This window comes from Vitis vinifera, chromosome 13 (genome assembly GCF_030704535.1).
Source record: "Vitis vinifera cultivar Pinot Noir 40024 chromosome 13, ASM3070453v1".
Taxonomy (NCBI): Eukaryota; Viridiplantae; Streptophyta; class Magnoliopsida; order Vitales; family Vitaceae; genus Vitis; species Vitis vinifera.
In genome coordinates, this window is record NC_081817.1 from 10,191,606 (window position 1) to 10,216,589 (window position 24,984).

The 24,984-nt window shown below is 37.7% G+C and overlaps 1 protein-coding gene across 1 annotated transcript; it reads right to left on the minus strand.

Annotated features, from left to right (window-relative positions):
- Positions 1–21,730: 21,730 nt before the first annotated feature.
- On the minus strand, positions 21,731–23,637 carry LOC100246546 (GDSL esterase/lipase At5g03610). The gene is made up of 5 exons (XM_059741899.1): positions 23,574–23,637; positions 23,313–23,486; positions 22,737–22,909; positions 22,311–22,599; positions 21,731–21,939 (listed from the first exon to the last, which is right to left on the minus strand). The coding sequence occupies exons 1-5, from the start codon at positions 23,635–23,637 to the stop codon at positions 21,731–21,733; spliced, it is 909 nt and encodes a 302-aa protein (XP_059597882.1).
- Positions 23,638–24,984: the final 1,347 nt, after the last annotated feature.

Consider the following 24,984-nt stretch of genomic DNA (forward strand, 5'->3'; position numbering starts at 1 on the left):
CATGATACTTCAAAATGTCCTATGGACTTTCGTGTTTTGGAAATGTGGCCATTGCAGCTTGTTATGCCCAGCGTGTACATGAATTAAAGCGTGTGTTAATCATTGATTTTGATGTTCATCATGGGAATGGAACAAATGATGATTCTATGATGGCTCAGATATATTCTTCCTTTCCACTTATCAAGATGGAAGCTACCCTGGTACTAGTAAAATTGACGAGGTAAGGTCATGACAGTGGTGAAGGACGACGACACCAATTATTAAATGAGATGTGCAGTGAAAGAGGTAACAATGGGGATGGTGATCTTTGTCATGATAAGGTTTTTGAAGGTCACGATTCATGTTTCAAACGATCAGAAGTATGTGATAATTTTGAAGTGAATCAGAAGTCATTGTCAAGGAGAGCATGAAGGCTTTGAAGTTATTGGCAGTACAGAGGATTCTCATAACCTTATTATGGAAAATCTGCCCATAAGGGACATGGAAAGGTTCAATCAGTTTTGACTTCCTTTACAACTATTAGAAAATTGCTTTACAATTAATAGGGCTCTTGCTTCATTGGCAGAGACTGATGATGGGGATTCAAAGCAAGACGAAAGAGGGAATTCTGAGGACGTTTGCTGGTCATCAGACTTTTGGGAATATTATCGTATTTGCTCTATTGAAAGACTAGAACTGATGGAAATTTATCTTCCTCACTGTCAGATATCACTGCTCTATAGGAGTCTCTTACTGCTGCTGGTGGGAAGTTCATCTTTGTGCAAAAGCTTCGTGACTTTGTTACATGTGACGTGATTGCAGCATAAGGCTTTTCTTTTTATTGAGGGAATTGAAGAGCAAATACAGAAGCTTCATGAGGAGCGTGCATCAGCCGTCTTAGAAAGGAGAACTGCTGATAATGATGAGATGATCGAAACACAAGCATCCATTGACGATGCAATGTCGGTCTTCACTAAAAATGGTTCTAAAAAGGCAGCGGTTGCTGCTGTTGTTCTTCTGAGAGAACTAAACTGAGTAGCACACCAGCATATTGTTACGGCCCATGAGCATCAGAAGAACCATAGTAGGGGAGCCAAATAACCGGGTGGAGACTTCCAGAAATCATGCTTAAGATGACGTTGCTCAAATCCTATGCCAGCGAAGCTGTTTCTAATGTCCCAAAACCATTGCGTTAGATGACACTAGTCCAGCCACTCTAAAAATCAAAAAGCCTATCGAGGGAGTTGCCTCAACAGGAAAGGGGTAGAGGAGATTTAATTTCTATTGATGTTCTTAGTATCAAGAACTCTTCATCCTTGAGCGCCAAAAGTTGTAAGCCTAAAATTTGGAAAGCCAACTATTTCTTCTTAACTGCATCTGTCTCTTAGTAGCATAGGTCAGCTGACCTCAAACGTGAAATTTAGAAAGGTTGACACTGCTTGCACAGTGGTAGCTAGCTTCTCCTTTATGCTGAACAATTTTATAAGGATTCACGATCAGTTGAAGCATCCACAAATTTTTGGTGCTGAAGCTGCTGCCCAATTTTTGCATATGATGAGGCGCTACCTGGAGTCATTCTATTCAGATTTGAGATCTCATACAATCACTAGTGTACAATCAAACAATGACAGGGTTTCATTACTTCTCAAGGATAGCTTTATTGATTCCTTTCCCAATAGAGACAAACCATTTATCAAGCCTAAACCATTTGTAGATACATAACTATCAGATTATCGTTTGTTATGCTTCGAGAACGAGCATGCCTAAACTGTACCAAATACATCAGTTCACAACTTAAAGATGCAAGCCCAGAAATTCGGTGGAGAAAGCAGCAGTGGAAAACAGAGTGCAGATTAGGCCACTGATGGAAAACGACTTCAACATGAATGGTGATAGCTTTGTCCAGCTTCTTGTTGCTACACATGCTGTTAATAATGCTGAAGCCATCATTATGGCTCTTTTGGAAGAGAATGAGAACATTCTTGATGATGACAATCTACACAGATGCTTTATTTCAACAGATTCGCAGATTGAAAACGGCGGGAATGAAGATTCAGCAGATGATGAAAATATAGATGAGCAGAAGTGACCTATTGAGATTGTCTATTTTGATATCAAGAACCGACTTCCATCTGAAACAATGCATTCTATCAAGATGACAAGTTGGCATTATTCAGAAGGTAGTGGACTTTGTATGTGCTCGCACACAGCGTGTCCCATTTTTGCATTCCAGTCTGTCCCACATCAACATGCTCGCTCAACCACTCTTCACATCCCCATTTTGAACGCACCCTTTACTAAAATCATCATCAACTCATCCACCAAATTCAGCATTTAGCATACTTCTCTCGGTTATCAATGTGGGTCGCTATCGAAGTACCCGAAATTGTTAACATTTGTTAGTCGCCAATCATTCCACAATAGCTGATTTGCCATCCAGATTGCGAAGGTCCAGAATTTCAGCTCCTCAGGCTGAAGCTAAGAGACAGTTCTGTTTGCGTAACGGCAAAGGCATAGAAGCTAAAGTTGAAAAGATATGTTAAGAGAGAGAGAGAGAGAAGAAAACCTTGATTCTCATTCATGTAGTTTCTACTTACAATTGAGAATATATATATATATACAAGGCTAGGAGTCCTAACTACCATACATGTGACCTATATTAAAAAAAAGGAAAGATTGTACACTATAAATTCATTATATTCAACACTCCCCCTCAAGCTGGAGCATATACGTCATATGCACCAGACTTGTTACAAATGTATTTAATCCTAGGACCTCTGAGAGATTTACTGAAGATGTCTGCTAGTTGATCATTTGAATTAACAAAACTTGTAGCAACACATCCTGATGCGATCTTCTCTCTAATGAAGTGACAGTCAACTTCAATATGTTTGGTCATTTCATGAAAGACTGGATTGGATGCAATATGTAATGCGGCCTGGTTATCACAGATGAGTTTCATCTGTTCATCCTTTCCAAATCTCAACTCTCGAAGAAAATGTCTCAACCATATGAGTTTACATGTTGCCAAAGCCATAGCTCGATACTCAGCTTCAGCACTAGATCTGGCCACTACATCTTGTTTCTTACTCTTCCAAGATATTAGATTACCTCCAATAAAAACACAGTACCCTGAAGTGGAACGTCTATCTGTGGGTGAGTCAGCCCAATTTGCATCTCTGTAACCAACAACCTGAGTATGACCTCTATTCTCGTACAACACACCTTAGCCTGGTGTACTTTTGATATATCAAAGAATGCGGATTACGGCATCCCAATGGCTATCACATGGTGACTGTAGGAATTGACTAACAACACTCACAGGAAAAGAAATGTCTGGACGAGTAATGATGAGATAGTTCAATTTACCTATTGATTCGTGCCCAATTGGTGTCTCAGTTGATTCGTGTCCAGCTGGTGCTCCTTGATTGAGGGAGTAATCAACAAAATTTATAACCTATTACACCATATACTAGGGTAGCAAAGACAAAGCTACTATAGCATAGCGGCTCTAGGATCGTTCATTGGGATGGGTTTTCACTTTGCAAATGATATTAATTCAAAGCTGAATTGGTGTCTTTTCATTTCAAGGTTAGCTTTAAAAGAAAACATAAAGATGTTTGAATGAAAAAGGTTTAGATTTAAACTAACCAAAAATAGTAACTGATTTTACTTACAAAGAAAAGTGTTTCTTTGAGTTTCAAATCACTAGGCTCAGGTTCCTCATACAAAAAGGGAGTTCCGGTCACTTGTTTCTTTTCCTCGCATTAGAGAATTAACATATAGTTCCTTCTCCAACCAGTGTTGTACAGATGCTTCCCATTAATGGGTTCAAACACTAAATCCCTCTCACTGATGCACCTTGCAATGACTCATACCTCTCACCTAGCACTTGCCATTCAAGGTGATCTTTAACCTTGGATTACCCGTCAAAAGCTCGCAAGAGATAACTAATGGATATCTCCTTGGAGTCCAAAAGCTTACCAAGTGTTGGCTATTCTAGAAAATCCTACCTTCAAGTCACCTCCCAAAGGCTCGCAAGGGGTAAACTAGTGCATCTCCATGGACGGAGATCACTTGCCTTACCAAGTGTTGGCCCAGGTGATTTAAAGGCGTTTTAAGTTAACTAAAAAGATAAAAACCATTAACAGGTCACACTTTCTCTTCATTAAAAACTAAAACAACAAAACTTCCAATTTATGCATGTGGAAACTTACCCGGCTTTCTTCACTCCAAGAGACAAAAAGCTTAGCCTCTCATCCTCTGAGGAAAAATCCTCAGAGTTTGGTTGGCTAGAAAGAAAACTAACGAGAAAACAAGAATATATATGAAAAACAGAGCAAGTGCTCTGTTCGTTGATTCTATATATGATATATCTATATATTGATTGATTTCTCTCCATGTTACAGTGGATGCAAGGGAATATATATAGAGACGTTTTTCCAACCTTCCTAACTAAGAAATCTTATGGTTGGTGGATTACAAGGAGAAGAATGGAAATTCATACAAAAATATCTGAAGAAAAATATCCCAAAGTGTCGGTCGCAAATATCGGGAAGCACTAAGGACCATTTCGCAGGTGAAAACGAGGTCTGCGAGATTTCGTGGACGCACAAAAAGGGCTACGAAATGACTTCGCAACAAACGGCTGATTTCACAATGCTGCGAAGTGGTCTTTCATCTTGAGGTTCTCAGCTTCCAACGTGCGGCATATATCGGGCAAATTCAGGAGGAAATCCACAAAACTGTACAAAAAGGCTACGAAATCATTTCGCAACAAAAGGGTGATTTCACAACACTTTGCAAAATGCTTCCTTTAGCTTGGAGTGATCTGCTTGCAATGGCTGTAACTCCTTCGTTTCAACTTCAAATTGTGCACCGTTTGAAGCATTGGATTCTTGACTTCCTGAGCTTTGAAATGGTATATAGCATGTACAAAATGGACTTCGGAAAGTGCTCCAAAAGTGCACAAGAAGACTGCAGCTGCTGTCCTATGTTTTCTTCACTCTGTTTTTCCTCTCTCCTTTGTTCTTTCCTTGCATACTTTGAACGACTTTGGCAAAGGGCCATGGAGCTCCAAAGCTTGTTCTTCATGAATTTGAGCTTTCCATTGCTTTGCCATGGATTCCAAATAACTCTCCTCAATCTTGGATTGCTTTGGTGATAAAAAAGCTATCAAAACACCAAAACTTAACACAATTTGATTAGAATTGATTGCAAGGGTCCTTAACATGTTAATTGGGTTAAAAGACAATAACTACTACTCAAAAATGTTTAAAAGAGTTAATTACAAGCTATCAAATAGCACTTTTTGAGTAGTAATCGCTCCCCCCAACCGACATATTGCTAGTCCCTTAGCAATGGAGGAGATAAAAACTAAGTAACTATAATAATATACATAAAAGGGATCACGCAAATCACTCCAAAAAATGATATGAGTGGCATGATGGACATCCATGGATCAATAAAGATGTGAAACTCAACTTATAATAAGAGTTGTCAAAGCATTCACTTGATCATAGAGTACAAAGAATGGATATTATGCAAGTTTAAGCATCAAAAGAATTTCCACTCTCAAAAGATCCAAATCAAATTCTTCCACTAAAAGCTAAGTGTTAATGTGATTAGCTTCCGAGTATAGTATGGATAACTATCATCTCCCTCCAACCTAAGTCTTTCTTTAAGCTTAGCAAAATTAACCATCTCTTGATAGGCTAGGAACGCACCTCTTATTCACAATTCTTTTCACTTACTAAACTTAACCAATTCACCCATGTAACAAGTAGAGGATCGGTGACTCCCAACCAATAAAGGCTTAAGGCACCAGGCTTTAAAGGCTTTCGCCACCCCTTCAGACCATGCTCAGGTTTCAAGGCAAGTAAAGAAGTTTATTCTATTTTTTTTTTATTATTATTTATGAAGACTCATTGGTCTTTATGAGATGTCCCAACACTATTAAAGAGAGGTTAAAGGTGTCAAATTATGATTTCTCAAGCTTAGAGGGTGAGATAGTTTCACATCTTATAACCGGAATCTAATGTATGTGTGTGCGAATAGCTTAAGGTGGAAGAGATAAGTTTGCATGCAATGGGAGTTTCAACAATTCATCAACTTTTAGAAGAGCATAATACAAACTCTAAGATTCATGTAATCAAGTTGAAACTCGACTTCTCTCATTTAATTTTGAGAGTTAATCCTTAATATCCATGGAGTTTAAAGCAAAAAAAAATTTAAACAAAAGTAGCTAATTTAACTAAGTATGATAAAAATTTAAATTAATACTTACTTCCTCATCTCTCCCCCCAACCGAGATGAACATTGTCCTCAATGTTTGAATTGAAAATAAGGAGGAAGGAAGTGGTACCTCATGTGATATGGAGTCTGAGTCATATAGGAGAAACCACATGTTTCAAAAAAAAAAAAAAAACACAAAAGAGTTAGTGAGTAGAGGAAATAAAAAAATGTCAAGTTTAAACAAAAAATGATGTCTATGTATGATGTATCATCAGTAATACATTCAATCCCAGAATATAAGACATCAAAACATGGAATTATTTATACTAATATAATATGTAAAGACAAAAAGTAAAGAGATGATCAAGTAATGGTAGGGTCCTGTGGAGCTGATGTGTCTGTGGTGGCCTCTTGAATAGGTTGGATCAGGACTTTGGCCTCTGTTCTGGTAGTCTCCTTTGGTGGCATAGTATCTTCAGCTGGAGCTCTCAGCTGAAACTATGGGCTTTGATGGTTTTAGGAGGTCAAAAATGGAGTGAGAGGCTTGGTGTGTGTGATCCCAGGGTGCGCGGGGCTCTCCTCTTCAGATGCATGGTTGTGAGGCTCTGTTGGCATTTTAGCAATTTCTTTTGGCTTTGCAAGGTGTTTTTGCAAACCTTCCTCTATTTTGCAAGTCAATTTCGCAATTTGAAGGTCATTTCTAAGCTTGGAGGTGATTTCACAGCCATTTCGAAGCTTGGAGGTCATTTTGTAGAAAAGTGTCATTTTCGCAGACCATTTTTGAAGCTTGGAGCATTTTCGCAGCGGGGGGTGGATTTCGTAGAGGAGAGGAATTCTCGCAGCCCATTTCGTAGCTTAAAAGTGATTTCGCAGCTCAAAGGTGATTTCGCAGCCGTATCGCAGCTTCGAAATGAGGGGAACTGTGCTTCAAATGGCACTCGTGTGCCAAAAAGTGGTTTCGCAGCTGCGAAACACCCTTCCAAATGGCGTCTCGGCAGTGAAATTGTCGCTCAGCTTTGTGCGCTCGTCTTTAAACGGCCATAGCTTCTTCATTTCACCTCCAAATCGCATACTGTTTGAAGATCTGGACTCTTGACTTCCCAAGCTTTGAAAATAGATATGGTATGCATGATTTAAGCTCCATTAAGTACTTCAAAAATGTGTCCAACAGTAGCGAAATGGAGGTGCGACATTTCCGCTCATGGTTTGCACTGTCATCTTCAAATGGTCATAACTTTTCCGTTTCAAATCCAAATCGAGTACCGTTTGAAGCTATGGACTCCTGACTTCCCAAGCTTTGAAACGAGATATTTCATGAATAATTTGAACTTCGGGAAGTGATCGAATTGTGTTCAACAATTGCCGAAATGGAGGTGCGGCTGTGACATGTCTGTTCATGGTGTGCACGCTGAAGGATTTTAAGGTGTTGAGGTTTCGCAGCCATTTCGCAGCTGCGAAATGAGTGTACGAGGCTTCAAAATGGCTCTCATGTGCCAAAAAGTGGTTTCGTAGCTTTGAAATACCTTGTAAAATGGAGCTTTGGCTGCGAAATTGGGATTTTTCACGTTTTGAGACTTCACAGCCGTTTCGCAGCTGCGAAATGAGGGTCACTGTGCTGCGAAATGGCACTCGTGTGCCAAAATCAGCCTCGCAGCTGCGAAATACCCTGCGGAATGGAGCTTTGGTTGCGAAATTGGGAATTTTCACGCTTTGGAGCTTCGCAGCTACGAAATGGGGACTCCTGTGCTGCGAAGTGGCACTCGTGTGCCAAAATTGGTTTCGCAGAGAGGGGCCTGAGGCTGCGAAAATTTTCGCAGAGAGGGGCCTGAGGCTGCGAACTGGTTTTGCAGCAAAGTGTCGATTTCGCAGAGGCTGGGAAATCTCGCAGACCCCTGTTTTTCCCCTGTTTTTGACCCGTTTTTGCTCCGAAAGACTTCCTTTCAATTTCTTTGCAATTCCTCTTGATTTTGATCATCCAAAAACCTATATTACATCAAAACAATCAGAATTAAAGCATTGAAATCAAAATTAAAACATTGAAATCAAAATTAAAGCATTGAAATCAAAATTAAAACAAGTAAAAAAAAACAAAACAAAAAGATATGGACTAGCTAGTCTTTAAAAAGACTAAGTCCATCAAAAAATTTGATCCTGATTTAGCTTGCCCGGATCCCATATGAAGTTTGCATCCCTCCCTTGAGACTTGCTATGTAAGATCTTGCCATACAAAGCTTGGGGGAAAGATGGAGGCATGTGTTTCTTCATCATCTCTTCCTTGATGACTATCCTCTGTGGTTCTCTTTGTACATTAACATCATACATCTTTCTCTATGCTTTTCCCCTTTTTCTTTCCTTTGATTTCCTCCCTCTTTTCTTTCTCTGTTTCACTCTCTACCTTATGCTCTAGCTTGCATGTGGGCAGATCAACCTCTTTACCACTCCTCAGAGTGATCACTTCTTTGACTTCCCTTTTTTGTGAAGGTTCTCCCTCCTCAGCCTCCATTTCATGGATACTCATGGAATTTTGATAAGGTTGAGAATGAGAGTTTTCTTTCTCTTGCATTGTGTTGAGGTTGGCAAACCTTGAGATTGAATCTTGGAGAATATCTAACTTCTGAGATAGATCATTTTGCAGTTCATCCATCCTTTTAATCAATGAACTCTCTACATTGTTAATTCTTTGATTGAGCTGAGCATTGATGGATTTCTGAGCTCCAATAAAGTCTCCCACGAACTTGCTAAGATTCACCATAGCTTGTTCAAGGATTGAGGCTTGCGGAAGTGCTTGAACATGTTGCTTGTACTGAGGCGGCTGTGGTTTCCAAGAGAAATTTGGATGGTCCCTCCAATTGGAGTTGTAGGTGTTGCAATCACCAAACATTTCCCTCTCGGCTGGAATGGTAGGACACTCATCCACCAAGTGCTCATATGATCGACAAATGGCACTAGGCATAGCTTGCAATGGTGTTTGAGAGATGGCTTGCACTTCTTGCATCTGGTTCATTTCTAGCTCTTCCAATCTCCTTTCCATAGCTGCAATCTTTGCCTTCATGTTCATACCATCATTCAAAATATACATCTCACCCTTAGCTTTAGGTTGAGACGTCATTCTTCCTTTATCTCTAGTATTTGGTTCACTCCATTCTCTTGAGACTTCAGCCACATAACTCATGAAGTTCATGGCTTCCTCTGCTATCTCGTATTCAATATTGCATGCACAACTAGCAATTGGTGAATTAAAAACAGAGAACACAAAAGAAAACAAAAGAAAAAAAATTCAAAGGAAGAAAATTAAGGTAAACTAAAAACTAAAGAAAAGGTATACTAAAGATGTTTGAATGAAAAAGGTTTAGATTTAAACTAATAAAAAATAGTAACTGATTTTACTTACAAAGAAAAGTGTTTCTTGGAGTTTCAGATCACTAGGCTCAGGTTCCTCATACAAAAAGGGAGTTCGAGTCACTTGTTTCTTTTCCTCGCATTAGAGAATTAACATATAGTTCCTTCTCCAACCAGTGTTGTACAGATGCTTCCCATTAATGGGTTCAAACACTAAATCCCTCTCACTGATGCACCTTGCAATGACTCATACCTCTCACCTAGCACTTGCCATTCAAGGTGATCTTTAACCTTGGATTACCCGTCAAAAGCTCGCAAGAGATAACTAATGGATGTCTCCTTGGAGTCCAAAAGCTTACCAAGTGTTGGCTATTCTAGAAAATCCTACCTTCAAGTCACCTCCCAAAGGCTCGCAAGGGGTAAACTAGTGCATCTCCATGAACGGAGATCACTTGCCTTACCAAGTGTTGGCCCAGTTGATTTAAAGGCGTTTTAAGTTAACTAAAAAGATAAAAACCATTAACGGGTCACACTTTCTCTTCATTAAAAACTAAAACAACAAAACTTCCAATTTATGCATGTGGAAACTTACCCGGCTTTCTTCACTCCAAGAGAAAAGAAGCTTAGCCTCTCATCCTCTGAGGAAAAATCCTCAGAGTTTGGTTGGCTAGAAAGAAAACTAACGAGAAAACAAGAATATATATGAAAAACAGAGCAAGTGCTCTGTTCGTTGATTCTATATATGATATATGTATATATTGATCGATTTCTCTCCATGTTACAGTGGATGCAAGGGAATATATATAGAGACGTTTTTCCAACCTTCCTAACTAAGAAATCTTATGGTTGGTGGATTACAAGGAGAAGAATGGAAATTCATACAAAAATATCTGAAGAAAAATATCCCAAAGTGTCGGTCGCAAATATCGGGAAGCACTAAGGACCATTTCGCAGGTGAAAACGAGGTCTACGAGATTTCGTGGACGCACAAAAAGGGCTACGAAATGACTTCGCAACAAACGGCTGATTTCGCAATGCTGTGAAGTGGTCTTTCATCTTGAGGTTCTCAGCTTCCAACGTGTGGCATATATCGAGCAACTTCAGGAGGAAATCCACAACACTGTACAAAAAGGCTGCGAAATCATTTCGCAACAAAAGGGTGATTTCGCAACACTTTGCAAAATGCTTCCTTTAGCTTGGAGTGATCTGCTTTCAATGGTTGTAACTCCTTCGTTTCAACTCCAAATTGCGCACCGTTTGAAGCATTGGATTCTTGACTTCCTGAGCTTTGAAATGGTATATATAATGTACAAAATGGACTTCGGGAAGTGCTCCAAAAGTGCGCAAGAAGACTGCAGCTGCTGTCCTCTGTTTTCTTCACTCTGTTTTTCCTCTCTCCTTTGTTCTTTCCTTGCATACTTTGAACGACTTTGGCAAAGGGCTATGGAGCTCCAAGGCTTGTTCTTCATGAATTTGAGCTTTCCATTGTTTTGCCATGGATTCCAAATAACTCTCCTCAATCTTGGATTGCTTTGGTGATAAAAAAGCTATCAAAACACCAAAACTTAACACAATTTGATTAGAATTGATTGCAAGGGTCCTTAACATGTTAATTGGGTTAAAAGGCAATAACTACTACTCAAAAGTGTTTAAAAGAGTTAATTACAAGCTATCAAATAGCACTTTTTGAGTAGTAATCACCTATGAGCCGTCGATATCTCCCAGGGTCTCCTAAAGGCTCCCCCTGTCCTGGTACAAGTTTGACATTCGGATCCATAGGTGTGTTTATTTGTTTACAGTCTAACATACCGGTTTCTTGTAGGATGTCTAAAGCATACTTCCTTTGGGAAAGGACCACACCGGAACTGGATTGAGCTATCTCAATTCCCAAGAGATACTTGAGTTTCCCCAAGTCTTTGGTCTGAAAGTGGGTAAAAAAATGTTGCTTTAGTTTCTGAATACCATCCTGATCACTGCCTGTAATGACGATGTCGTCCACATAAACAACCAGATAAATACACTGCCCCAAGGAGTTATGATGATAGAAAACTAAATGGTCTGTTGTACTGCGAAGCATGCCAAACTCTTGAACAACAGAACTAAAACGGCCAAACCATGCTCGAGAAGATTGTTTCAAGCCATATAGAGAACGACATAACCTGCACACTAAACTAGACTCCCCCTGAGCAACAAAACCAGGAGGTTGCTCCATATAAACTTCCTCGGCAAGATCACCATGAAGGAAGGCATTTGGATATAAAGAGGCCAAGAGCACATAGCAGCCATGGAGAGAAGCAAGCGGACAGAAGCAATCTTGGCAACAAGGGAGAATGTGTCACCATAATCAAAACCATAAACCTGAGTATAGCCTTTAGCAACTAAACGGGCCTTAAGGCAATCAACCTGACCATCAGGACCAACCTTAACTGTATAGACCCAATGACAGCCAACTGTAGATTTACCAGAGGGTAAAACAACAAGATCCCAAGTGCCATTAGAGTGCAGAGCAGCCATTTCATCCACCATTGCCTGTTGCCAACCTGGATGGGAAAGAGCTTCATGGGTGCTCTTTGGAAGAGAAACAGAGGATATAGCAGAAACAAAAGCAGAATAAGGTGAAGATAATAGATGATAACTTAAAAAATTGTAAATAGGATGAGGATTACGAGTAGAGCGAGTACCTTTCCGAATAGCAATGGGTAAATCATCAAGAGAAGGCAGAGCCGGGGCAGGAGAAGCTAAAGGGATAGGAAGTGAGTCATCAGGTGCCTCAGCAAAAGGGTGAGGAGCAGCGACACGAGGGCGACGATGATAAACCTGAAGTGGTCGAGGAGACACAACATCAGATGGGGAGACAATGGGAAGGGGCAAGACTTCAGAAACAGGAAGAGACTCAGAAGTGGTGGAAAAGAATGGTGAGTCCTCAAAGAAAGTGACATCAGCGGAGATGAAGTATCGATGAGTCTCAAGGGAATAACAACGATAACCCTTCTGAAGTCTGGAATATCCCAAGAAGAGGCACTTCATGGCTTTGGCGGAAAGCTTGTCCTGTCCAGGAGTGAGAATATGAAAAAAACAAGTACAGCCAAAGACACGAGAAGGAAGGAAATAAAGTGGTTGGTCAGGGAAGAGAAGGAAATGAGGAATCTGATCATGCAAAACAGAGGAGGGCATACGATTAATCAAATAACAAGCAGTAAGAATAGCGTCCCCCCAAAAACGAAAAGGAACATTACTATGGAGGAGGATAGTACGAGTTGTCTCAACAAGATGTCAATTCTTGCGTTCAGCTACCCCATTTTGTTGAGGAGTATGAACACAAGAAGACTGATGAAGAATCCCATGATGAGACATAAATGAAGTAAATGGGGCTAAAAAATATTCCCTGGCATTATCACTGCGTAACACACGAATAGAAATATTGAACTGGGTTTGGATTTCAGTATAAAATTTCTAGAAAATAGAGAATAACTCTGCTCGATTTTTCATTAAAAATAACCAAGTACATCGAGAATAGTCATCAATGAAAGTGACAAAATACTGAAATCCTAAAGCAGACACAGTTCGACAAGGACCCCAAACATCAGTGTGGACAAGCTCAAAAGGAGACTTTGCCCGATTATTCAAACGCTTTGGGAACGAGACACGAGTATGTTTCCCAAGCTGACATGACTCACACGAAAGCGACGACAAAGTGGAAAAACGAGGGACCATCTTCTAGAACTTGGAGAGACTAGGGTGGCCCAAACGACTGTGAATGAGGAAAGGAGCATCAGTGAAAATGCAAACTATAGGAGATGAATCCGAGGTGAGGTGATAGAGGCCTTGAGACTCACGTCCTATGCCAATCGTCTTCCCCGTACTCCGGTCCTACAAGATCACAAATTTATCATAAAAGGTAATAAAGCAATTAAGAGTACGAGTGATTTTGCTGATGGAAATAAGATTAAAAGGAGATTCAGGAGTATAAAGGATAGAAGTGAGAGGTAGAGAAGGCAGAGGAAGGGCCAAACCAATACCTTTAGCTACAGTTTGAGAACCATTAGCTAAGGTAACAGTAGGTAAAGCAGAGGTAGTAGTAATAGAGGAGAAAAGATCCTTATTACCAAATAGGTGATCAGAAGCTCCAGAATCTAGAATCCAGGGTCCAAGAGAAGATATGTGGGTAAGGCAGGCAGAAGCATTACCAGGTTGGGCAACAGAGGCAACAGAAGCCTAAGATGCCTGAGATGTGGAGGAGCTCGGAGGCTGAGGCAGCTGAGAATCAGAGGACTGGGCCACATGGGCAGTGCGAGGAGGTCGTCCATGTAACTGATAGCAAAGATCGCGAGTGTGGCCAAGTTTATTGCAACAGGTGCAATGAGGACGTTGGCCTCTACCTCGGTTACCACTGCGTCCTCCTCAAGAGGTAGTGTGAGAAACTAACACAAAGAATTTGAAATGCTATCAGATGGCAAAGTCTGAGTGGACGAGATACGAAGGAGGTGAGCAAACACATCATCTAAGGATGGAACTGATGAACTACCAAGAATTTGATCGTAGACAGGCTCAAGATCCGGACGGAGGCCAATAAGAGTAAGGACCATGAAGAACTTATCAAGTTGTGTTTGTTGAGCCCTAACATCAGGAGTAAGATGCATCACAGTTAAGAACTCCTCTTTAAGAGAGGCAATCTGGCCAATATAAGTAGATAGATCCAAGTCCCGTTGGCTGATATGGACAATAGTAGAAGCCACCTTATAAAGACGATGGATATCATTCGTGTACAATCCTTTGGCCTGAGTCCAAAATTTAAAACAAGTTTTGTAGGCCCGAAGATGAAGAAGGATCTTGGGATCAACTGATTGCCATAATACACTACATAACTGGGCATATATCTTTCTCCACTGTACGCGCTCAACCTTAGGGATATCTGCCTCTTGTGTAACCAAGTGATCCTCATATCCTTGTCCCATAAACCAAAGTTCAACAGAGGCAGACCAAGAAAGATAATTTTCACTGCCAACCAATTTTTCCGAAGTAATCATAGGAGATCCAGATATGACAGAGGAAAAAATGGAAGTTTTAGTAGCCATATCCACTTATCTGGAAAATGAAGTATATTTGGATCGAAGAGAGTCCTAATACGGCTTCAGATGCGGCTGGAGAAGGAAAAATCGAAGAATCGCCCATGAGAGAGACCAAATAGAAAAGAAAAACAACCGTGCACCACCGGAAAGGTAGAAGAACACTTCTCAAGGCACTTGCAGGGATTGGGGTTGAGAAAAAATAGTCGGAGGACGTCGGAAAAATTGTTCGGAGGGCTGGCGAAGGCAAAAGAACCCCAAAAGAGGCACGTGCAGGGCTCGGATGGCAGAAACAGGTATGAAGGGTGGCTAGTCGGCGTCAGGTGAGGCTGGAGGAGGAAGCGCGTCGTCGGAAAGTGGCTCACGCACCCTCACGCGCCGGCACGTGAGATGCAGTTTCCGGCCGGAAAAACGCGCGTGGCCGGCGCATGGGTGGTTTTCTGGCTCCAGTGCTTTGGGAAAAATTGGAGATCTCCTCCAGGTGCTCCTTGCGGTGTCGGAAAAAGACGTCGTTGGAAAAGTCGCCGGCGATGAATGTTTTCTGACGACGATTCGATCGACCGGAAAGCTTTGGGGTCTGGGAAAGGTGACCGGAATGAAACACGGTCACAGGAAGGTTTCCCGGAATTGATGACACGGGGAAACTGGAAAGAATTAGGTTTTCTCCCTTGGCTCTGATACCATGTTAAGAGAGAGAAAAAAAAAACCTTGATTCTCATTCATATAGTTTCTACTTACAATTGAGAAAATATATATATATAAGACTAGGAGTCCTAACTACCATACATGTGACCTATATTAAAAAAAGGAAAGATTGTACACTATAAATTCATTATATTCAACAAGATATATGTTTTGCATGGTATCTTCATGGAAGACTCGTCTAGAAACACTGATATTTCTGTAGTTTCCAGTGGCTGTTAGATGTGAATTGATGTATTTGGATGACGGGAATCCAATAGTTGATGGACATGTCAATTTCAAGCCTTTTGAGGAGATAGTTGGAAGTCAGGGATTTCTAGTTCCAATTTTAGAGACTACTGAATGCAAATTGCCTCTAACTGGACTTAGAGAAGAGAAGGATGAGGGGCAAAATAATATAGAATCAATACCATAAGTCAGAGAAAACCAGGTTCATGTGACTGTTTGCTTCTAGATTCAATTTCATATTGCTGATTTGTAACTGATGAGTTCTAAGCCCGAAAAGGAAGTAAAATCTGCAGTCAAAGAATGAGTTTGAGACTAAAGGCGATATGATTAGGGATGGAGCAACAGGAGAACAAAACCACAAGCTTGGACTTACTAAAGAGTTGAAATGACCAATTTTGTTCATTATATTTATGCTTTTGGTGATCTTCTTCAAATCCTACAGATCCGCTAGAATGGTCCCTGAATTTGTAAAGCTTGTTGTTTGCTTCTTATTTTCTAGTACCTCATGTTCTCGAAATAATAGAAAGTTCTGACCACACTTAAAGGAACCTCCTTGAGATTCAGAATGCATGCAAATCTAGCAACAAAAGAGGAAACACGCCACATTCTGGAGTGTATAGACGCTAAGAGTTTGGCATTAAACAAGAGGATAAGTACAATAGAATTTTTTTGGAGTCACCACTGCAGTACTCGAAACTTCTGCAACCAAACGAACAACTAACTCTTAAGTTGTTTAGGAAGTGATTGTCAATGTTGGAAACCTCGAAAATTCACCAAAGGTAACAGTGTGCCTGTTCGTGGTTCTGTTAACTTTTGGTCTTTTTTACCTTTCACAGAGAATGGAGATCAGCTCCCAGGTAGCGATTCAGATCTGGATGAGGAGGGCTGCAGGGATGTAGATGACTCAGTCAGTTTGTCTATTTCAAGAGAGCTTCAAGATGGAATAGGCCAAATTGCCATTCAACCCCAAACTACTCAAGAAAATCTTAACAGCTCCAAAAGACATTAGTAATTAGCAGATCATCCAACTTTGCGCCTTTCATGTGGTGGTCCTAGTTCATAGAACGGAGAAGAGAGGAGAAACCTTCAGGATGAACAAGAGGATAGTGGAGCTTGGTGTATTCTTGGCAGCCACATTCGAAAGTCCAGAAATGTAGGATCCATCAGAAAGTCTCTAGTGTACTACCCATTTGCCTTCACACACGCGACCTAGTTGCTAAATCCTTTTGACTGAGGGTTAATTTTTTATGGACAATTTGATACGCATGAAGAATGAGGAGTCATCTGAGGAACTGGACATCTGAAAATCAATTAGGACATGAGCACTTAGTTGAAGAAAATTATCTATGAGCAAGTTGACGATAGAAGCAGAACTCAGATGTTAATTACACTCAAATGATTTCATAACATTCTGTGAACCTGAATTAGAATAAATGCTAGGAGACGTCAGTCAGAGTGCACCAAGTCCTTGCTCAGGTTGTGAAGAGTTCCATTTCAGTAATCTACAGAAGCATCCTCAGGCAATCTAAGTAGTTCAGTCTCAAAAGCAACCTAGACACTAATCCAGCTTGGCCGCCTTGCCACACATCATACTCCTTCTAATGTTTTTTTTTTTTTTTTTTTTTGTGATCTTATACATCTTAAATCTAGATTTCAAAACCATTTTCCGTCAAAATAACTCTAGTTTTCTTTAAGCTTCTTTAGGAGTTTCTAGGCTTAAAATCAAGATTTCAACAAATCTTTTGCTGTCATTTTCCTTCCGGCATGCGTTTTCACTATTTTATTTGATTTTCGGCTATTTTCATGGTTTTCTCGATTTTCCACAAGCATGAATAAACTTCATGATTCCAAATAATGGAATTCGTAGAATAAATTCATGCAAAATTAATTAGGGCATTGGAGGGGGGCCCGACATTCATGACATTCTCTTCGATATTGTTTGCTTGATATCTGATTGATTTTTTATTCCTCTTGATGATATACATGAATTTGTTTCGTATTTATTGTTGAGCTACCCTTATTTTCCATGAACGTGGATACTTGCTAATCAGGTACGCTCTTTCTACCCTCCAACTCTAAAATTCTATGAATGTGTATGTTATCATGAGCCATGTTTGATGCCATATTTGATTGTCTTGATGCTTGTTTGATCATCCTAGATAGAATGCATGTCGTGTGTCATATTTCTGAATTAATCATTGATGTTTTATAATAGTGCCTAAGAAGCAGTTCAGGTACGCACCTTAACTCTCCTTGATCGTATCTTGTTTAGCATGCAATTTTTTTGAAATCACCTTAGTCAACCTAAGTATCCTTAGTTAACCAATTAATTGCCACATCTCCCTTAACTTAGTCAGTAGAGACCTTAAAAGGGCTTAGAGGGGTGCTACCTCTTAGAGGTACCTTCCCAATAAGTAACCTGATCTCCAGACCTAGACTCGGGTTTTTCAAAGACATGCCTTTTCCAAAAATTATGGAGTCACATTTTAGGGTTTTTCTTTCTCATTTTACTTTCGCTTTAAAATAAAAATAAAATAAGTGGCGGCTCCAACTTTTCCAAAACTAAATAATTTTTCACAAATAAAAAGCGAGTCTCGCCGATTGAGTGGGGACGCAAGTGAAAAAGGCGGGTCCACAAATTCTCTTTATTAATTTGTATGTGTGAAAAGTTTGTAATTTCAATTGTGTTTTTTCCACCAAGTTTCTCTGCATTCTTCCTTTTTTATTTGGAATTTGGTTCTGTGTGAATATGGAGTTTTATCTACCAAGACCAAGAGTTAGAAGCTAAACTTGTCTTTGATATGTTGAAAGCAAATTATTAGGATTACCGTCCACATCTTGGGTCCCATTTGTCACAAATTTTCCACTACCTTTTAGACGGGCATTAAAGATTTTACAATGGATCAACACAAAATTAGTCCAAATAAAAAAGAAACAAAGTGGGGTTTTTTTTTTTTCTTTTTTCAAAGAAAAATGAAAATTTTAAGTGGTTATCATCGTTTTCCATTAAAGAAATAAATATGATGAGGTTGAAGGCTACTATAGTGGAAGACTTTTGTTTAACTAAGAGTGATAATTAAGAAGACTCAAAAACTAGAATATTCTATAATTTAGATTATGATCCTCTCATCCTTGTGTAGCCTCATCTATGGATGGCTGCCTTTTGTCGTATGATTGTGATATGGGAAGATTGTTTTAGGTGGGCATTAAACTTATCTTTGATATGTTGAAAGCAAATTATTAGGATTGCTATCCACATCTTGGGTCTCATTTGTTACAAAATTTTCACTACTTTTTATGTGGGCATTAAAGATTTTACAATGGATCAACACAAGATTGGTCCAAATAAAAAAAAAATAAAGTGGTTTTTTTTTTCTTAAGAAAAATGAAAATTTTAAGTGGTTCATCATTTTCCATTAAAGAAATAAATATGATGAGGTTGAAGGCTACTATAGTGGAAGACTTTTGTGTAACTAAGAGGGATAATTAAGAAGACTAAAAAACTAGAATATTTTATAATTTAGATTATGATCTTCTCATTCTTGTGTAGCCTCATCTATGAATGGCTGCCTTTTGTCGTATGATTGTGATATGGGAAGATTGTTTTAGGTGGGCATTAAATTTATCTTTGATATGTTGAAAGCAAATTATTAGGATTGTTGTCCACATCTTGGGTTCCATTTGTCTCAAATTTTCCACTATTTTTTAGGTGGGCATCAAAGATTTTACAATGGTTCAACACAAGATTGATCTAAATTCAAAAGAAACAAAGTGGATTTTTTTTTAAAAAAATTTTTAAGTGGTTGTCATCATTTTCCATTAAAGAAATAAATATGATGAGGTTGAAGCTCACTAAAGTGGAAGACTTTTATGTAACTAAGAGAGATAATTAAGAAGACTCAAAAACTAAAATATTCTCAAAGTTGCCTCCTTGGTCACCAACTTTTAACTTTAATTGGATTGGCCTCTATTAAAAGATCTAATGCACAACAACTAATTTTTGTGGATATTTAATTTTTAATTTTTTAAATTTTATTTTTGTTGTGAAGATTAACTGAAGTAGTTGTTATCGTTAATTCATTATGTTATTCTAGATTGTTATTTAAGGCCAATTTTGATTCCATGCTTATTTATTTAGATTGTCTATCCAATGGGATTGACTGTCACATCTATTTCACATTCTAGCACGATTAATAAAACAATATTAAGCAATTGTGTAGTTTATTAATAGAAATATTAATAATTTTTTAACTTCTATCTCAAGCCTAAACTGAATAACAGTTTGCATTGGTCTAAAAATTGAAAATTATACAAATTAAAATTTTTGTTAGATTAAATTAAGAGTGTGTTTGACAATGATTGTAGAAAGTATTTTTAATTTTTCTAATACTTAAAAATTTTTATCTTTTAAATATTAGAAATGTTAGAAAGATTTTCAAAAATCATTGTCAAATACACTTTAAAAAACATGTAGTTTGAATGGCCAAACACATGTAAAAAACTGGATGTAGGGGATAAGCTTGACGGGATTTCATTGTATTCAATTTATAAGAGAATGAAGTTCTAGAAATGAGACACCAATTCAAAATTGGGCAGCCTATACAAAAATTGTGTCCTCAGTGTGAGTTGGAAAAAAGACAAGAAACTTTGGCATAGGTAAACTAATGTGCTAGGCATGAGTCTTTGCGTACCGGACCCAGAAACATTACAATTGAGCTTCATGGGAGCTGAAGTGTTTCCATTAAAATTTGTTGTGCGCAATTGTTGAGAAGATAGCCTGGTTGCTGAAGATTCCTATGAGCATTGCTGGAGATTTTGATCACATCAAGAAAAAATTCTTGGCTGCATTCTTACCTTCCAGTTTTGCTTATCTGAAGAATGGTGTTATATTTGCAGGTTGACCCTGTATGTTAGGATTCAATATGATAAAAGAGTTCATTTTTTTTGCTCTAATGGCTTTCAGAAGCTCTTGGTAGTGGAATTGAGAGCTTGGTACGTTAAATCGGTGCCACGCCAGCACTAGCTTTGATTAAAAAATATGATGCAGGCGTCTTAAGGCCAGTCCAATCCAAGCCCCAAATGTGCATAGACAGGGAGCATCCCTTTCAATTTGCTCCCCATTTCTGATGTGGGATTCATTTTCACAAAGATATGAAAAATCACACTATCAATTAACTTCAACCCTGGTCTTCAATATGGAGTTTAAGGCCCTTGCCAATGGACTACATGGCTTTTAGTTTCCCTATTTATTTATATATATTAGTTTATAAAATAAAATTTATTTGTATATATATTATAAATTAATTAAAATAAAATTATTGCAAATAAATTAAATTTAATTATATGGGAAGTGGAGTTTTTCATCAAATATAAAAATTATTTCCATCAAATTGGAACTGAATTAACACAAAGGAAGACTTCCATAGTTGGATACAAAAATCATTGTTGTGAGTGGAGTTACTATAGTAATATATATATATATATATATATATATATATATATATATATATTTCAAATTGTAGGGGCGGCCAAGCACAATCCAATCCACGTCCAACTTAGGCCGCTCTTACTATAGTGTTTGAGTCGTGTAGATTGTTTAGTGCAAAAGGTAATGGAAGAGTTGATCTATACATTAGTTTATTTTGTTCTAGCCAAAGTTTTCCATAACAACTGTTAGCAATTCTCCATACCTTCTACCTTATTACAGTTGATCTATGTCATCTTAATTCACCTCTTAAACTTTCACCTTTCCAAATCCCTCCCAAGTCACAACCTTAAGCCACTTCAATTCTTTCTTGCTTTTGACGCCAGATACCCACTGAATTAGTACAAGTTTAAAGCCTTTTCGTTTAGGGCACAACAAAGCATTAATATGAACCGCATATGCATGCTGTTAATGAAAGTCTTTTATTTTTAGTTCGGATAGATGAGTTTTAAAGCTTCTAAAGTGTCTCAAATTCAAACATCAAAAGAAAAATGATAATTGAATAAGTTCCAAGTTATTTGGTATGATCATACTACAAGAGTAGGACTGTAGGAGTTACCCTACCGCCAATAACCTTATCAACATCAATACATTGATGCTCTTTACTGATATGCATTACATTGGAGGAACACGAGTCCAACACATTATTGATACCCATACCAATACTAATATTTATTCTTACTGATTCTTGAGCAATCTAGAAGAGGCTTATGATAGAAGATCCTAGCTCTGAAACAATTGCATCCCAGCCCGCTTGTGTAGGGTGAAACGAATCCCAAAAGAATGCCAACTTCGGAACCCTGCATACATTGTATTTCTTCTCCTTGTTCTCTACGTCTCCACACCTGTATTCGCTTGTTATACCTGTGCAACATGGCCTCAATGGATTCTTCAACTCTGAAGTTTCTGCACGAGGAAGCATTTATGAATTCATATATTTGAGGTATACAACTTACGGAGCAATCATATTAAAGATGATGATTCCTATTACATCTCCAATGATATGGACAAACATGAGAATTCCAAGGATGATAATATTATGATTATGATGATGACTATGATAATGATATATATATATATATATATATTGTGAATATTTGTGACGGATGTGTATTCAGAACTCACTCCTGATTTATGTGAATATCAGGACCTGAGCCCTAATCTAAGATGAATGATGAAGCTCGACCCTGTCCATAAAGAAAACAACTTGCAATTCTGCTATTAACCTACCATAACCAAAATTCAGTATTTATCTCACATAAATATGGGGAAATCACCTGTTTTGTTTTCAAATTTCTTCATTGCAGACATGAATGCATTGTACATATCAAGCACCACAAATTTAGATTCAGGCTTCAGCTTCTTTACCAGTAATAGGTTGTGATACAGTGCAGCGAAGTTTCCTGTTGAATTACATTTCTCGTATGAGTATCCCCTTGTAAATTCAGGCAAACATCCAAGAGGCTGCATTCCCATAACGGCTACTTGCGGCACTCCCAAATCATGAATACGTTGTAGATCCAAGCCAAGCTGGTTAACAACAGATATAATAAAGGCTGGAAAACCCTGAAATGTACATTTAAAGTGAGTTCCACTATTGGAAAAATATATACCATCCAAAAGATAACAAGCCATTGAGAAAATCACTGTACTTGGTTTGATTTTTATAAAACTAATGGAAGTCCATGTAATAGGGCACTCACCCGAAGACTTCCACGTCTAGCAAGGTAGATGCGATAATCCATGCCAGAAGCGGATACCAGAGCAGTGGAGAACTTAAGGTCATATCTGGTATAGATTTTCTCTTGAAGGAGTTGTTCAAACAAATAGATTTGTTCTGTCATGTTTGGTGCAGCAACCCATGTGTCGAAGACGCCTGTCCCTCCATAAGCAAAATTCATTCCATGTTTTATGGGTCTTTGATTTCTAAATCTATATGGTGTAGGAGACTTTATGCCCATCCGTGAAGCTATTTTTCATGCAGTTCAAAACATAAAATATTTTAGTTATCTGAATAAACGATAGTTAAGTAACCAAAATAAAGAACTTCCATGGCGAACTTTTTCAGATTTTTGGTAGAATTTTTCTATTCAAACTTGGTTGAATTTTCATATCAATGTTGTTATTATGGCCACATTTCATGGGACTTCTTGAAAACTACTGTTGCCAAACGATCTAGCTTAGAAGTCATATATAAAATAAACTTTATAAATAATATAAAAAAAAAAGACAAATTCACATAATAAATAAAAATTCACTCCAAGGGAAGAGAGATTAACCTATGTATTCAGTGAAGACTTGGCCGTCAGAGAAGTGACCAGCAGGTCTACCAGGATCAGTAATTCCATACGGTTCTTTCCATGACCTAGCTGTGGAATCCCTATTCCCGGTATCAACATACGAGCCCCCAAACACAAAAAGTTTGATGGAGCGATCAGGATCTACATAAGCCCCTGTAATAGGAAATGGCACGATAAGAGAAAGAACTATCATGCACTTTTTCATATATACAAATGGATATATAATAGTGAGGGATATACCTGCAGCAGATATTGTAACAGAAAGCAAGAGAAAAAGGTAGATGAAGAGGGGTTGGTGGTCCATTGGAGATCAGCTTAATTGGAGGTGTTGAACAGAGATGCAGATGCGATGGAGAATGGTAGTGGCATGTTCTTATATAGGCCTAATTGTACACTTATTTCTTCGGTAATACGGTCATTATCATGTGCCATTTATAGATACAATATAGAGGGCTAAACTTACATCCTGCAAGAACCAAAAATTTGGTATGATGTTTAAATGATTATTTAATAAAAACTTTGCTGTTAAGTTAAACAAATATAATGTAGATCAAGTCTTGCTAATTTTTAAGTTAAGCCTGAACAGTAATTAGGGTGAATTATTTAAACCTAAGACCAACATAAGTTCAATTCATAGAGTAGAAAATAAAAGTCAGTGTGTAATTCAATCTAAAGCTTTCGTTGGTAGATCAAACACATCTAAGTTCATGTCACATGAGACTAGCTAGCATGTTAGATACATTATTAAGCGTGTTGGAGTTCAATCAAACCTGGATAAATGAATTTTTGATAAATTAATAACCTCGCTTAAATAATAAAATATTTTGTTCCCAACTAATAATTGCTAATACTATTCTATTTTAAATGAACATAAAAATAAATAAAATTTAATTTTTAAGGTATAAATGAGCCAAAAATTTCATTTATTACTCAATTACAAAGATAATGTTTTAAATTATATTATTTATCTATAATTAATTAATCAGTTGTTTTAATTTCAAATTATTCTACTAAAAAATTGCAAGATTTATTAAAAAATTTAAAGCATTAATTATGTATATTATTTTTTTATAGTCATTTATACTTTTTGAGTTTTAAATTATTTTTTTATAAATTATAAAACTTATTAATAAATTCATTTTCTCTAATGAAATAATTGGGAGAACAATTTTTTATTCTACTTTGTTTTTAAAAACTGTTTCTAAAGAACAACAACTAAGTAATGATAAAAAAATTTAAATATAATTTTAACTTTACATCATTAACCAAATAGGTTTTTTATTATTTAGCAAAAGCAAAAACTCTAAAGGTTTTTTTTTTAAATGAAAAGAAAAAATTATTTCAAACTATGTACAATGTGAAATTCTTTTAAATAAAAAAAAATTATTTTAAACTATATTTACAAATATTATTGACTATTTATTTATTTATTTTTATTTTTTATTCCCATTTTTACTTAATGTTAAAATAAAAACAAATTATTATTCCAACTTTATGTTTTTATACGCATTCAAATATAAGAATTGGAATTATCAAATTCATTTCTATTCAAAAGTGAATAAGAATGAAAACAAAATATTCATTCTGATTTCTCATTCTTGCATACCCAACACATCTATAGGGCATAAAGTTTTAACACTACATCTCTTAT